General features: G+C 41.8%; 1 protein-coding gene across 1 annotated transcript in view; it reads right to left on the bottom strand.

Moving 5' to 3' along the window:
* LOC149434043 (CD2-associated protein-like) overlaps positions 1–15,090 on the bottom strand; it is a gene marked incomplete at its 5' end in the record, with an annotated part of 117,726 nt that overhangs the window by 12,037 nt on the left and 90,599 nt on the right. The window contains 2 exons of the mRNA XM_089664175.1: positions 787–882; positions 2,668–2,789. Of these exons, the coding sequence (XP_089520301.1) occupies positions 787–882; positions 2,668–2,789 (218 nt within the window). The remainder of the gene's footprint in view (positions 1–786; positions 883–2,667; positions 2,790–15,090) is intronic.

Here is a 15,090-nt window from a genome sequence, read left to right as displayed (position 1 = left end):
CGTTTCATGAGCTATGCCAGCTGCAAACAATGCCATATTAGGGAGGTTTAAATGACACAAATTATTGCAATTCTATGAATAAATCATTAGTGTATTTTTTTTCAGCAAGCAGTGCAAGTACTTGAATTTGTCCTGGTATCAGCATCTTGCAATCCACTCTAAAGCAGCACTCAGACAGGGAGAAGAAACCGCAGCACAAAGAGCCAATCAGGTGGCCTTTGGTGCTTCATGTGCTAACAAGGAGCATACTGATAGAAGAAAAAAGCAAAGAGACAGACGTGACCTCATCAGTGTTCTTTCACTGTCCAGTCACAGACTGTGGGAGGAACAAGACCTGTTAGTGTTTGATTGCAGCAGTGAAAAATCAAGCCTCCTGCCTTGCCAGAAGTATGAAAGTACTGAATGGACAGAAATACAAACCCTTTGACAAGTAAAACAGACCCTATACATTTTAGCTGTGTGTTTAGCCGTTTTCCTGGAGTTCAGCATTAAAGTTTCAGGGCAACAGAAAATGTTCAATTTAGCCTCAACTCTGGGGTAAGACGCCCCTTTTACATATGTATTATGTGAGCATGCACAGCTAGCAAGTCTATGAAGCATGCAGGAACCACAACACATATGTTTTTTTTGCCAATACATATTTTCACCTTACATGCAATTGATATATGTTATGACAATTTAAGCCAAAAGCATCTCACATCACTGAGGGCTTTTCATCAAAGTTCTATGAACTTTTAATATAGTGTCATGAAAGTTGTGAAATGTATTCCAGCCAGCATGAAATACCTTCTTTATTTCTAGTGGTGGTGGTGTTTTGGCACGTTCATTCTCCTCCTCATGATGCACAGGTACCTTCTGTGTTTCAGTGTCAGGTTTAGCCTGCTAAAAGAAGCAGAAGTTACCTACGTTAGTTTCCCATGCTCTCTGTTTAAAATGTCCGTTCTGCATTCACATAGCTCTAACTCCCTGAACCATTCATATCAACCCCCGTTCCACTTAAAATAACGTGCCCCACATGTGCTATTAACGACAACTTCAATTCCAAAAACAGTTGGGAAGCTGAGCAAAATCTACATAAAAAAAATGCAATGACTTGAAAATCTAAACCCATATTTTATTCACAATAGAAAACATATCAAATGTTTAAAGTGAGAAAAAAAGGTACCACTTTAAGAAAAAAAAAAAAAAATTAAATTTTGTTATTGCTGACAGCAGCACTTCTCAAAAAATGTTGGGACATGGCCATGTTTACCACGGTGTAGCAGCCCCTCTTCATCTAACAATGCTTTGTAAAGGTCTGAAGAGAGGACCAGTTGCTGGAGTTTTGGAAGAAGAATGTTGCCCCATTCTTGCCAGATATAGGACTCTTAACTGCTCAACAGTTCTGGATCTACTTTATCATATTTTTTGTTTCAACATGCGTTAAATATTTTCAATTGGTGAAAGGTCTGTACTGCAGGCAGGCCAATTAGGCACCCAGACTCTTCTATGAAGCCATGCTGTCGTCATGTAGCATTGGCCTGTTGAAATATGCAAGGCCTTCCATGAAAAACACATTGTCTGGATGAGAGCATATGCTGCTCTAAAACCTGGCTATATCTTTCAGCATTGATGGGGCCTTTCCAGATGTGCATGTTGCCCATTCCATATGCAGTAATGCACCCCCATACCATTAGAGATGCAGGTTTTTGAACTGAGAACAAGATAGAAGGTCCCTCTACTCCTTAGTCCAGAGGACTCAGCACCCATGGTTGCTAAAAAATGTAAACTTTCGATATGTCTGACCCACAGAACAGTTTTCCATTTTACATTTTTGGCTGGCAAAGCGAAAGGTGTTCACAGACATTGTTTTTGGATGTTTCTGAAGCAAATAAAAGCTGGATGCTGTCTGACATGAGTTTCCCTTACTGGTACACTGAAGATTGGCTGTTAGATCTGAGCGCTGTCAAGGTGGTCACATGCGCCTTCATACCTGGAAGCTCTGAGTACTGTTGACGGGCTGTAGAGGAGGAAGGAGCAGTGAAGGATCACTATTTAAGTGGTTTTAAAGGCTAAAGGGTTTTTACCTTCCAGAATCCTATGCATGACGGTAAAAAACTTCCAGTACGCAGATTATCCCTCAGCCTCCCTAATACTTACCTGAGCCCGATCTCGCTCCAGCAATGTGCACGAGAGCAGCGGCTCTCCTGGGTCTCTGCTTCTACAATGACTCACACTGTTGTCAATCACAGCCAGTGAGGAGGGACAGGGGCAGGGCCGAGCAGTTCTCTGCCTGTCTCAGAAACACAGAGATGGCTCGGGAGTGAGCAGGTACCAGTGCCCCAGGGCACTCAAAAGGGAAAAGTCAAAAGAGATGGCAGGGGACCCAAAAATAGGAGGATCAGTGTTGCTCTGTGCAAAACTATTGCACAGAGCAGGTAAGTATGCCCTGTTTGATATTAAAAAAATAAATAAAAAATTAACCTTTAATATCACCTTAAGGTGAGTATAACGAGATCAGAGTCAAGTTGACCATGCCTCTTAAAAATTTACCAAAGAAAGGATTAGCTCAGTGTATGCACACCACCAAAAATAACTTATGATTGGGAAGGGGCCATTACACGCTGGCCTATTAAATGCAGGCATTTGTAGCAATTTCCCCCCTACAATTCAACCTCCGATACTTACAGGACTTGAACCGTTAAAGCGGCCAGGCAGCCTCTTGCCGGTCATCTTTGGTCGGCTGGCAGTCGGATGAGTTAAGTTTTCTGAGGTAGGCAGAAGTTCATCAAAACTGAGCTCTGAGGGAGCTGAGGAAGACAGAAAAGGGACATAAAATGAGAATGATACATGAATTCAGCAATCTGAGACATTATTCCTCTTGGAGAACTAAAATTACCAGCATACTAAGTAAATCCTGCCTGAAAGCGTACAATGGAAAGAACGGAGTGTTTTTCTTGTCTTCAGTCATCTGTGCAAACAGTTATGGATTTTCTAGACAGGCAGCGTCTGATCTAGAGACAGCATGACAATTACCTCTTCAAATCTCACCATGGATTTTCTTACTAACTGCAGCTACAAGTTGTTGGGGAATTCGGTGACTGTTTGAGACTACTGTGGGTTCTTAAACTCAGGCAGCAAGTCAGGTCTACCGCCATCACCAACAGAATTCGCAATCAGTCGCAGAACAGGGGTTGAATCGCCTGCGCAACAGTGCCAATACAACCGTCTAGGACAGAAGCTCAACGTGACCTTACTATGTTGCTCCATGTGTGCATTGTTCAGTAAAAAAATGTGTCTTAAACAACATGAATGTGTCACACAGTAAAAATATATTGGTAGAAAATCAAGAAAATAATTACCCATGGAATTAAAATATCATCTAGTGATTTAATTTGAAATAAAAATGTGATGTAAAGTTATGCAGGGGAACATAGGGAATGAAGGACAGTTCCAATTGACAATCTCCAAGGGGGCAAGGATACACAGTACCTGCTAAAGTCAGCCACTAGAAAAAACGAGAAAGCATAAAAAATATGTAAGAAAAAAACAAAAACAAAAAAACAAAACAAAAACTTAGGCTACATGGTATAATGCATGTCCTCAATGGCAATGCAGTATACACTTCTGACAAAAAGGAAAAGAAAGAGGAGGCATGACATCTAAATGTAAAAAGAGTCTGATAAAGGCATGTGTCTTACATACAGACCCCGCTCTTATTACCATGTTCTCCACCAAAATTAATACTGCAGCATGCAACAAACCGGGACCTTACAAGTGACAGAAACTGAACCTTTTATGTGGCTCACAAAACAAGCTTTAATAGGTACCCACTGGCATTTCAATTGAAACTGGCTTCTTGTATACACTGAGAATTCCAGGGAGCTTCTCCAACCAACTCTCAAAAATTCTGGGACCGTTACAAAAAAATTACCTGTACTACTAATGGATTTCTGATATGCAAATAAGAATGTATCCACCAGTTATGTGAAAAAACTGGGACAAGTATACAATAGCTAAAGGGCACAGAGAACTACTTGTGTTATACTGCCATCTTCAGGTGAATGGACCCTGGCAAAAAAAAAAGGCAGGAACCCCCAACCCAGGCATAACCCCTCCCAGCTCAGCTATACCTCAGTTTTATAGCAAGCAATAGGTAACAGAAAAGGAAAAAAGATCTCTGTGTCTTGTGATGTACTCCAAGAAAAGGATGTTGCAGGTAAACCAAAAACCCTAGTTGTATATAACAAGATACAGAAGACTTCATATTCCTGACTACTTCGGATGTCTCAAAGCGCTGAACACGAAGGGGTGGCAACACAGCAACAAGGCCAACATGCCCAAAACCAAAAAACAGAACAAGAGGGAACCCCACAGTAAAGCCACCTTCAAGCCACCTCTAGCATCCACAGAGGAATGAAAACCTTTGCAGTGGAACTTCGTAAACACATGAGTAGAAAACCAGGTAGCAGCCTTTCAGACTTCAACAAAAACGTCATGCAGGAAGCACTAAACATGCCTGGTGGAATGGGCCTTGACTGGGAAAGGAGTAACTTTGCCCTTGATTCCAAAGGCTTGAGAAAAAAACTGACAAATCAAACTAGAAATAGGAGATTGAAAAAGGATCTCATCCTTGTGAAGAAGCACCTTCTCCTTAGAATGCGGACAAAAAAAAAAATGGCAACACAATGACCTAATTCATGTGGAACAAAGAAACCACTTTAGTAGGTAGGAGGACATCAGCTAAAAACTGAGTCTTATCCAAGCTGGGAGGTGTCACGAACTAGGTGAGCAGGGAGAGAGCACACAGAGGCAGATCACACAAAACCCGACATACAAGCATTTATTGGGGTACGTGCAAACACAGTAGGGATAACAAGAATCTGTAGTCCACCAGACCACCAAAATAGTCCACCAGGTAGCAATGTAATATCACACATAGTCCATGTAGAATGGCGCAGAAAAATGGGGAACCAGTACACCGAACAGTACAGCAAGGGGAATGTACACAGCGCACGGGGCAGAGATCCACAGACCAGCGTATAGCGTAGCAGGGGGTAAGTCCAGCACACAAGGCAGGGATCCAAGCAGACCAGGGTAGAACGTAGCAAGGGTAAATCCACCAGACAGGGCAGACAGGGGGTTAGATCAAGCACAGGGTAGAGATCTAGGCAGACAAGGGGTTAGATTCTTAGTACACAGAGCAGGGATTCTGGGTAGCAGAGTATGTTGCAACAGGAAGAAGGGTCAGCCGCACACCAGAGGATAGCTGAATATAGTGTATATTTAGTTATTGATCCATAGGACACACAACGCCAGGTTATGATTAAGCACGAGATCGTGTGAAACGCATTAACAGGTCCTGTATTCATGTCCTGGTGTTTTGTGTGTCCTATGGATCAATAAATATACACTATATTCATCTATCCTCCGGTGTGCGGCTGACCCTTCTTCCTGTGTGGTGGCGAGCCAGAGCCTGCACCTGTTGTGGATTGATCTGGATTGTTTGCCTGAGCGGTATACCTCTGTTTTTTGGATTCAGCAGGGTATGTTACATCAAGGATACAAGCCAGCAATTGGATACAGCAGGCACTTAGTACAGAGTCCAGGACTACAATCCAGGCACAATGAGGGGCCGTCAGCAATAGACACACCACGGGTGCAAAAACTCACCAATCAACAACAGTCTCAGCAGAGGAAGTTCATGCAGAGTGGCAGGAAAAGGATGTCCATAGGGCATAGGTCCTTCAAAAAAAAAACCCATCGGGGGTCCACAGAGGGCTGTTTGTCCAGGCCTCTGTTTCAGGGCCACACAAATTGCAGTTGCAGAAAGAGCGGAAAGTCCCAGTGTCCACAAAGCCACACACTACACAAACTACCCAGGAGTGCCGAAAGCAAAGTCTGTATCAGCAGCTCCATGCAGCTTCTAGTCTCCTAAAGAAACTTGCAGCCATGAGCTCCTCTGTCCATCACTGACATAAGCTCTGAACAGTCTGCCACCTTTTAGCACAGGTCTGCTATATCATACCTTGGGAACAGCAGAGACCTCAGTCCACATGGTCGGTGCAAGGGTGTCTGACCATCCTGATACAAATTTCAGTGAATTCTGTATTCCCTGCTGAGAGACTCCATACCTCCAGACCCTCTGGTCACCAGAACTCACTAATCCATTATGCATATCAGCTAACGTATTTACATACTGCCTTTCACTTAGTTTCAAGTAACAAATGTTCTTTTAGAGGTTTTTTTCTCTTTCCCTATTTCTCAAAAATTTCCGTCACAAGAGGGGTCATGCTTGGGTGGTGCTTTAGGGTGTTTTTTATCAGTGTCCATTCACCTGAAAGTGGCAATATAACCCAAGTAGTTATAAATGTGAAGTCCTCTGTGTCCTGTGAGATACGAATAATAACTGTCTTTTCTTCATACACTTAAAACTGCAACTAGAACGAATTGTAATTTTACATTTATTAAATATATTTTTAGCTATATTTTGTGTTTGAATTGATACATGACATCTTAAAAATCCCAGTGTCTGGACACTGTTTATGGGTGGGTTTATATAGGGGCATGGTGTCTTGATAAATTTCCTGTTTATACTTCTTGTAAATATGTAATCTAGCTACAATCAGGCAACATCTTCATTATGGTTATAAGAGAGAGTAGAGGCACAACGTACTGCAGACCAGCTTGGTCCAAACAATTAATTTAAAGTCAAATGAAACATTTAAAGCAGATCTTGCATGAAGATAGGTCTACTCATTTAGCAGCCCCCACCTCTTAAATAGAAATTCAGACCAAATCCCACAAGTATGTCCTCCTGCACAGTACTGGACTGTCTTCTTGTGCGATTTGGGTTTCTCAGCTTTCCCAAGATTCTGCTCAAGCACACCTACTGAAAGATGGTGGAAATCAGGGGGACGGTGAAATACTTTTAAATCTTTTATCATTGTAGTGCTTTCACTGAACTCTATATTTGGGCGGTGGGCAGCGGCAGAAGCATAAACAGACCTTGCCTTTTCAGGTGAATATTATTCTAGGCAAGCGCCACTCATACAGCTGAAATACATGTATGTTTATGGTTTTATCTGCCAAAAGATATGTGATGGTGTGCAGGTAATGTCATTTAGACATCTTCCTGACTGCACAGCCACATGAGTAGTTCCTGATCATTCGATTTGCCTTCCAGGTTCAGTTTTTCTTCACCTTCACTCTCCTCACTAGACAGTGAAATGGCATCATTACCTCTGTCCAGCAATGATAAACCAGAAAGTAGAAAGACTGATCTGACTAGCAGAGGTGTGCATGTATCGCAAGAATGACTGACAAAAGGAACAAATCTTTTAACTGGTAAAACAGTAAATCTTTATGCATGTTGGCCATGTTCAGACATTTCCTGAGTAAATAACTAAAACAGAGTGGATTGTATAATCTGGAAAGTGACTTCGGACTAAAAGCCTCTATTCTGTAACTTCTAATGATTGTACTACATTTCTGTCTATATCATCTATTGACACTGCAGACTGCCGTGATAGAATGTGCTCTTACCAAAATGGAGAAGGGTAGGGGAAGTTCCCGACACGAAAGAAGGGATACATGGCAAACAGGAGAGGAAACAAAATCTGGAAAGAAAAGTTGAGGAGAGGAATGTCTAGAACAAAGAGTTCAAAACAAAATTAACTTTGCAAAGAAGAGAAAAAGAAACATTTGCAGAAGCAGCAGAAAGTCTGAGCAAGCTCCTGAGGTACTTGTATATAGTGTAATTACCCTTTATCTGCAGCCAGGATCTTAGATGACACAACACCACTATGCTGCAATGTGTACTTTTCAAATAGCACTCTAATAACATGAACCTATAGAACTATTTGGTCAATTGTATTATTTTTAAAGCTTACAATACTTTATTTGCATAAATCGTGTGTGCAGTATGAAACCGACTGTCTAAGAAGAAAGCCCAGCACTAGCTTGATGACCGATCCTGCAAACGTTTTCAGATGGCAATATACCTACAAGATAGAGAAGTGGATTCCATCATCAAAGGAGTGTTATGCAGCTATGTGTTTATGTGTAAACTAGAACCAGGTAATTAAATTCTGTAGTTAAGAATACAGCAGTAAATATCAAAAGCGTATTTCCTAAAAACCTTAAATTATTTGCTGATTTAAAGTGCTGATATTGTCTAAAAATTGAGGCAAGAATTAGAGTTTTTACCTCTAAAAAAGGTTCTCGTTTTCCTGAAATTATACCGACTTATGTTATCTGGTCAGTTTAGCTGGCAATGGTCGAATGTAGCTTAATGGTGTTCCTAACTAAATGCGAATACTAAATAGGCTTTCTATGCTGCACCTCTGTGCCTCATCATTGGGCAGGATATCCAAGCTGCCCTCTGTGCTGGCGTGGCCTAGCTCATAGCTAGCAAAGTGCATTTTCTGCAAAGCTTTTGCTAGTGTGGAGCAGGTCTCATGTGGCAATATCTATGATCCCTTCTGGAAAAATACAACAAAGAAACAACTTTTAGCTTTACTATTCCTTTTTATCTTTTTATTTTATCTTTCTATTTATGCTTGAACCTCAACAATGCTTTCATTCAAATTGAATAAAATTGCTGACTTAGGAATACATAACTTGTAAAATGTTTAACATTTACTATATTTCTACTTGAGCTCCAGGGCCAGTATAAAATACACTCCCTGCGGCAGCAGGCTAAAGAGACAATGGATGATTTCTGTGTGGAAGAAGCAATCTCTCTGATGTGGACCATGAGCAACAGGGAGCATGAATTATGCTGATTTGAAAGCTCTGGCTGTGACTCAGTGGAAATGCATGTAGGGAGATGGCTGCTCTCAAACAGAGAATTCTTACCTGCCAGAGGATGGGGATTTTACACTGGTTCTGAAGCATAAAATATATTTCCAGCATTGCAGTCAAATTTTGAGAAGCCCCGCACTATATATAGTTATGGGTTCCCACTCACACCATGAAAAAAAGGAAAAAAAAAAAAAAAAAAAGGATTGCTTGCAAAGTACAGTTGGGAGGGAAGACTTTTTTTGTTTTGTTTTTTGTTTTTTTTTAAATCAATAACATACTATGTACACCCCAAAAATAAAGCCAGTTCAGCAGGGATTGGACGAGATTTGAACCATCTATGACAGGCTGATTGTACACAATTTGATTTGTTGTACAATTTGTGTACAACCAGCCTTACAAATTTTTCACGTGATTGTTGCAATAATCCCTGTGTTCTCCTGGCAGGGACGGCTCCCCTCCCCTCCCAGGTAGAACACAATAGCTCCACGGGAGGGATTTCCCCATCAACACTGACTGTTTAAATGGGGGAATCAAGCAATTTTCTTTCCTGCAACCCTTGGTTGCAGGAAAGAATATCACATTGTCTATGGCAAGGGTGTTGAATTAAAATTCAAGGAGGTCCAGTCACTAAAATTTTCTTCTGGCCGAGGTCCGAATAAGGTGTGCCCATAAGTATGCCCCCTTACATTATGTGTCACCATCAAAGTGCAACTTTACATCATGTATACCCATCACATCAGGTGTGCCCATCAGAGTGCCCCTTTACATCACGAGCCCATTTCCACAGTATGTGCCCATCTGTGCCTCCCTAACATATAAAGTGCCCATCAGAGTGCCCATTTCCACAGTATGTGCCCATTTGTGCCTCTCTAACATATAAAGTGCCCATCAGAGTGTCCCTTAACATAAAATGTGACCAGAGCACCCCTTAACATAAAATGCGCTCATCAAGAGTGCCCCTTAGCATAAAATGAGCCCGTCAGAGTGCCCCTTAGCATAAAATAAGGGGCATGCTGATGGGCACATTTTATGCTAATGGACACGTTAAGGGGCACATTCTATGTTGTGCCCATCAGAGTGGGCCTTAACATTCAATGTGCCCAGAGTGCCCCTGTAAGACTACACCCTACCTTGAGGGCAGACAGGAGCTGTGCCGGGATTCTTGCTGGACGCTTGTGTACAGGCAGGGAGTGTGTACAGGCAGGGAGCGGAAGCCAAAAGAGACAGTGAGCTGAAAGGGGCGGGGCACACGTGATGTCATGTTGCCATGACGACCACCCTGCTCAGTCGCGGATCTGTCATTGCGGGCTAGCGGTCCAGGGGCAGCGCTGTTGGGGCCGTTCGCGGACCGCCATTTAGTGAACGCTGGTCTATGGCCTGCCTTAGAAGCTATAAACCTTTGTTAGGACAGTTTGCATATCTAGTTTACTTATGATGAGATCTGCCATCACAGTACAGATGGGGTTATTTATAGAAAATATACCTCCCCAATCCCTGCCTTAACGTTAACCAAGTAGGATTTTTCAGTAAGTAAAAAAAGTAAGCAGAAATTTTAAAATACTATGCTATGCGATGACTGGCAACATGTTAAAAATTTAAAGTAGGTGTTTTCGAAACTCAGCTGCAAAAGTGGAAATACACCAATTAAAAGCCTAATAAATGTTTAAAGTGTTGTTTATTTCCAAAGTAGTTTTTTTTTTTTAGTGAAAATACAATTGGGCTTTAACATTACAACACACACTAGATACGAAGCAAAGCATCAGCAAATATGGTGCAACATATGTCAACGAATATAAGCCAAGAACAAATAATAAGCAATGAAATTTACAGGTGATGATTTGTGTGAAATTCACAGGATAACCCATTTCTAAGACTGGACTGAACATAGACTGCTACACAATCAGGGTCCCTACTCAAGCCTGAAGGTCTAAAACAATGTCATACCTCTAATAACCACAAGATGGCAGAGGATGAAAAGCTTGCTGCACAGTTAAGAGCACCTGTCATCTAAAGTGGACCTATAGTGGAAGTTGCAGTGCAGCCGTGTCTAAAAGACAGCAGCCACGATCTGTGAAAACGTATATGGGGAAAAAGCTCTGCAGCAGTAACACTGTGAATGTAGGATATCACTGCCAATCATGTAAACACTTGGGCCTTCCTTTGTATTCATTTTATGACAGCCAAAGGCAAACAGTAACGTCACTCAACTAATTAGTATCATTTGCATTGCACTGATAAAATACTTCCCCTACAAACTTCCAGTAAAGCCAATGTTTCTGACATTTTATGACCGCCATTGGTAAGCAGTAACTTCACTTACCTATTTATAATTTAACTAAAGCAGGATAACTCAAGCAGGAGGAAGATACAGCAAAGAACTCTACTGCACGCTGGATGGACTGCAAGCAAACACCCTGGGAAACATCTACAAGTTTGATTCCCACTCCATCTACCTTTTAATATGCCGCCTCTACTCCTTTTCATATTACTATCCTCTGCTGTCAAAATCTCATATCTTTACCCCTCTGCTCCACCCCAAAGCTTATACATCTCACCCTCACTTCTACCATCTCCCTACTACTGCTCTCATCACCTCCTGCTGATACAAACACCAGGACAGGAAGACATGTGCAATCATATACATCCCACTCCCATCTTACTTTCCTCACCCTCCTTCTCCTAACCTCTGGGGATATCTCTCCAAACCCTGGTCCTCCACTATTTCACCCTCACACCAGGCACACTCCTTCCTCCAGGAATAGCCGCATTTCACTCAATTTAGTATCAATCCCTATGCTCCCAAAAACCACCCTCCCTTTTTCATGTGCACTCTGGAATGCCCGCTCTATCTGTAATAAGCTCACCTCTGTCCATGACCTTTTCATCTCCCGCTCTCTTAACCTACTAGCAATTACAGAACCCTGGCTTCAAGCGTCAGATTCTGCTTCTCCAGCAGCACTTTCCTATGGAGGCCTTCTCTGGACTCATTCACCCAGACCAAATGGTCGGAAAGTAGGTGGAGTTGGTTTGCTTCGATTTCCACTGAGCACCTTTCAATTCCTCCCTAACCCTCCCTCTCTTCTTTCGAGACTCACTGCATTTGGCTGTTTTCTCCCATTTCTCTGAGGATTGCAGTGATCTACTGGCCTCCTGGACCGGTGTCTCTCTTTCTTGATGACTAATAAACGTGAAGAAATTTATTTACTTTAAACCAGTGCCACATATAGTGCTATTTCAAAAATAATACTGATCCAATACTTTAAACACTTCATAAATAGTCCTCTTTGTGCTTTCTATAACTTTTCAGTGACAAATAAGGTGTTTTTGTGCCACACTCCCCGTGCTCAATAGATAGGTGTACGCTCACCTCCTTATTTAGCCAAAGTGGCTAAAAACACTTTTTTGTCCTATCAGGACAAGGTGGAAATCTTCACACTATATACCTGTTTCCATCCATGCTGTGGATTGCCTTATTTCTGCCACCAGAGGTCTCCCTTATTCGTCCTTCCACACTGTAGCCTCAATGGGTGGTTAGAGATGGTTTAGATGGTATTTCCTCCTCCCAGTAAACCATGTAAGAAAGAGCCACAATAGTGCCTTATCCTTTGTGAGATTCAATCTTTAATTTATAATTGAAATCGCCACTCACATTTTGCAGTGTTCAGCCAGGTTGTATTCAGCAGGTATGTGCCCAGATCCTGTACTTGTAAATGCCGCTCGTCCACCGCGGCGTCGTGACGTCAGAGCCCCTCCCCTACGCGTTACGCCACCGGGTCACGTGGCTTCATCAGGGGGAAAACAATTGGACGTCACTGCGCTCTGCTCCATTTATATGGGCAGTCGGCGCCAATATAAATAAAGCAGAGCGCAGTGACGTCCAATTGTTTTCCCCCTGATGAAGCCACGTGACCCTGTGGCGTAACGCGTAGGGGAGGGGCTCTGACGTCACGACGCCGCGGTGGACGAGCGGCATTTCCTACACCTATCTATTGAGCACGGGGAGTGTGGCACAAAAACACCTTATTTGTCACTGAAAAGTTATAGAAAGCACAAAGAGGACTATTTATGAAGTGTTTAAAGTATTGGATCAGTATTATTTTTGAAATAGCACTATATGTGGCACTGGTTTAAAGTAAATTAATTTCTTCACGTTTATTATTTATTGTATCACTTGTATATGAGTTTAAAAGTATATTGTGGAGCGCGGCACATTTATATATATTTGTAGATATTCATAAAAAATTTTGTATAGTGTATGATTTGCACAGATAATGAGTATTGTGTATAGTGTTGATGCACCATAAATTGATATATTATTCTGTTTAATCATTTATTGCACAAGGGGAGTATCACATTTTGGCTCACGAGTATTATTGTCTCTTTCTTGATGACTTCTCTGCTTGGCTCTCTTTCTCTCCTCTGAAATACCCACTATCACTTTTGGAGATTTTAACATTCCCAGTAATGTGAACAACTCGGCTACATCCCAACTCTTCAACCTAACCTCATCTTTTGCCTTGATAAAATGGATATAGTCCTCCACTCACTCACATAGGAATACATTAGACATTGTTTTCTCCCATCTTTGCACTCCTTACAACCTCACAAACACCCCCTTTCCTCTCTGTAATCACAAAGTGCCCTCATATTTAACCACTTCCCGTCCGGCTGTTGTATATAAACGGCCGGACGGTGGCACTGCAGGGTCGGGTGGCCGTCTATAAACGGCCTCCCCGCACCCTGCTTGTGCGCGCTCCCTGGGAGCGTGCAGCACCGCGATCCGGTGCCCGCTGTGTCCTCCGGACACAGTGAAACACCGATTATCGGACGGGACCTCTGTACGAGGTCCCGATCATGTGATCACTGATTGGCCAATCAGTGATCACATGCAAAGTAGTAAGCAAGATGTCACTTGTGACATCATTGCTTACTACGTGTGAAATCTGTGAATGATCACAGAGGTCACATGGTACAAGGCTATTCACAAAAGCTGAAGCTACAGATGGATCTCAAAATTGAAAAACTGAGCATAATTCCTGAGGACACCCTACCTGCTGAGATGCACTTATTATGGATTAGATCCCTATATTTAGCCTGTAAAGGTATCCTTCAAAAGCAGCTCGCACCTACACCACCAACTTATAGTTAATGGCGTGATGCTCTCAACCTTAATTTGAGGAGAGAGGAACTGACTTACATGCACAGGAGCTGTCCCAAAAAATTTAGGAAAATATGGTCTCTGTGGTTGGTGTCTAAGGATTCCGCATTCTCATTGTTATCCTTGGGGACTGTTGAGGAGGTTACATTTTTTATAAATCAGATACTGTGTTAACTATACTGAAAGGTCTCAAAGTTTTGACTACAACGTAGAGATAGAATAAGATCTGTGCTGATGTGATGACCACACTGGCTTTGAGAATCTTGTAAATAAGTGATGTAATTTTGCACGACATATACAGAAATAGTTTCTAGCTATAAGACCTATAGCTTCATCTGTTGTAACTTCTCTTGTTTTTCGTTCTTGTTAAAATAAATTTCCAGATTACCACCAGTCGGTTTTGGCGTTCTATTGTTTCATGCATCGTTTATATATATTGTCTTCCGTTTTGTTTGTACAAAAAATGCAAAAACATTTTTAATAAAAATGACTTGATTAAATAAAAAAGCTCTGGCAAGTGTGTCTCTGTGCAGGGCCGACAACACTTCTGAATCCTTAGAGCAGTGACGACATTTGTGCCAGCATCAATACCACTAAGGTATTGCCAAACCTGAGAGTTCATGTCCACCAGACACATGGAAAGGCACATTTTATGGAGCTTAGCGGTCACCTGACTGCATGCCAACCAGCTTACAAAAAGGTATTTACATTGGTTATGTCCAAGAAACTATATTTATGACATATGTGAGCAGTAAGGAGGCAGCATTTAAAAGATGGGGTATTGTATGGCCTTAACCTCTGCAATAAAGCGCCTATTTTACCTAACCTCTCCCATTTTGCAGCAAAATGACAGATGCATATTGAGAGATACAATCAATCAAAAAACTGAAGAGAAACTGGCATCAGAGTGGATAAAATGAAAAGGAGAGAAAAGCATTAAAAAATTTTCAGTTTGTGTATTAAAAACAAGATAAGGTTTCTAACTTAACCACTTGCCCTCCAGAGAATTTACCCCCCTTCCTGATCAGGCCATTTTTTGCGATATGGCGCAGCATTACTTTAACTCACAATTGCGTGGTCATGCAACCCAAATGAAATTTATGTCCTTTTTTCCCACAAATAGAGCTTTCTTTCGGTGGTATTTGATT

Source organism: Staurois parvus, unplaced genomic scaffold, assembly GCF_062004578.1.
Source record: "Staurois parvus isolate SC_StPar_1 unplaced genomic scaffold, SC_StPar_1.0 ptg001846l, whole genome shotgun sequence".
NCBI classification, from domain to species: Eukaryota; Metazoa; Chordata; class Amphibia; order Anura; family Ranidae; genus Staurois; species Staurois parvus.
The sequence above is the reverse complement of the archived record's forward strand: the minus strand, read 5'-3'. Positions and strand labels throughout refer to the sequence as shown.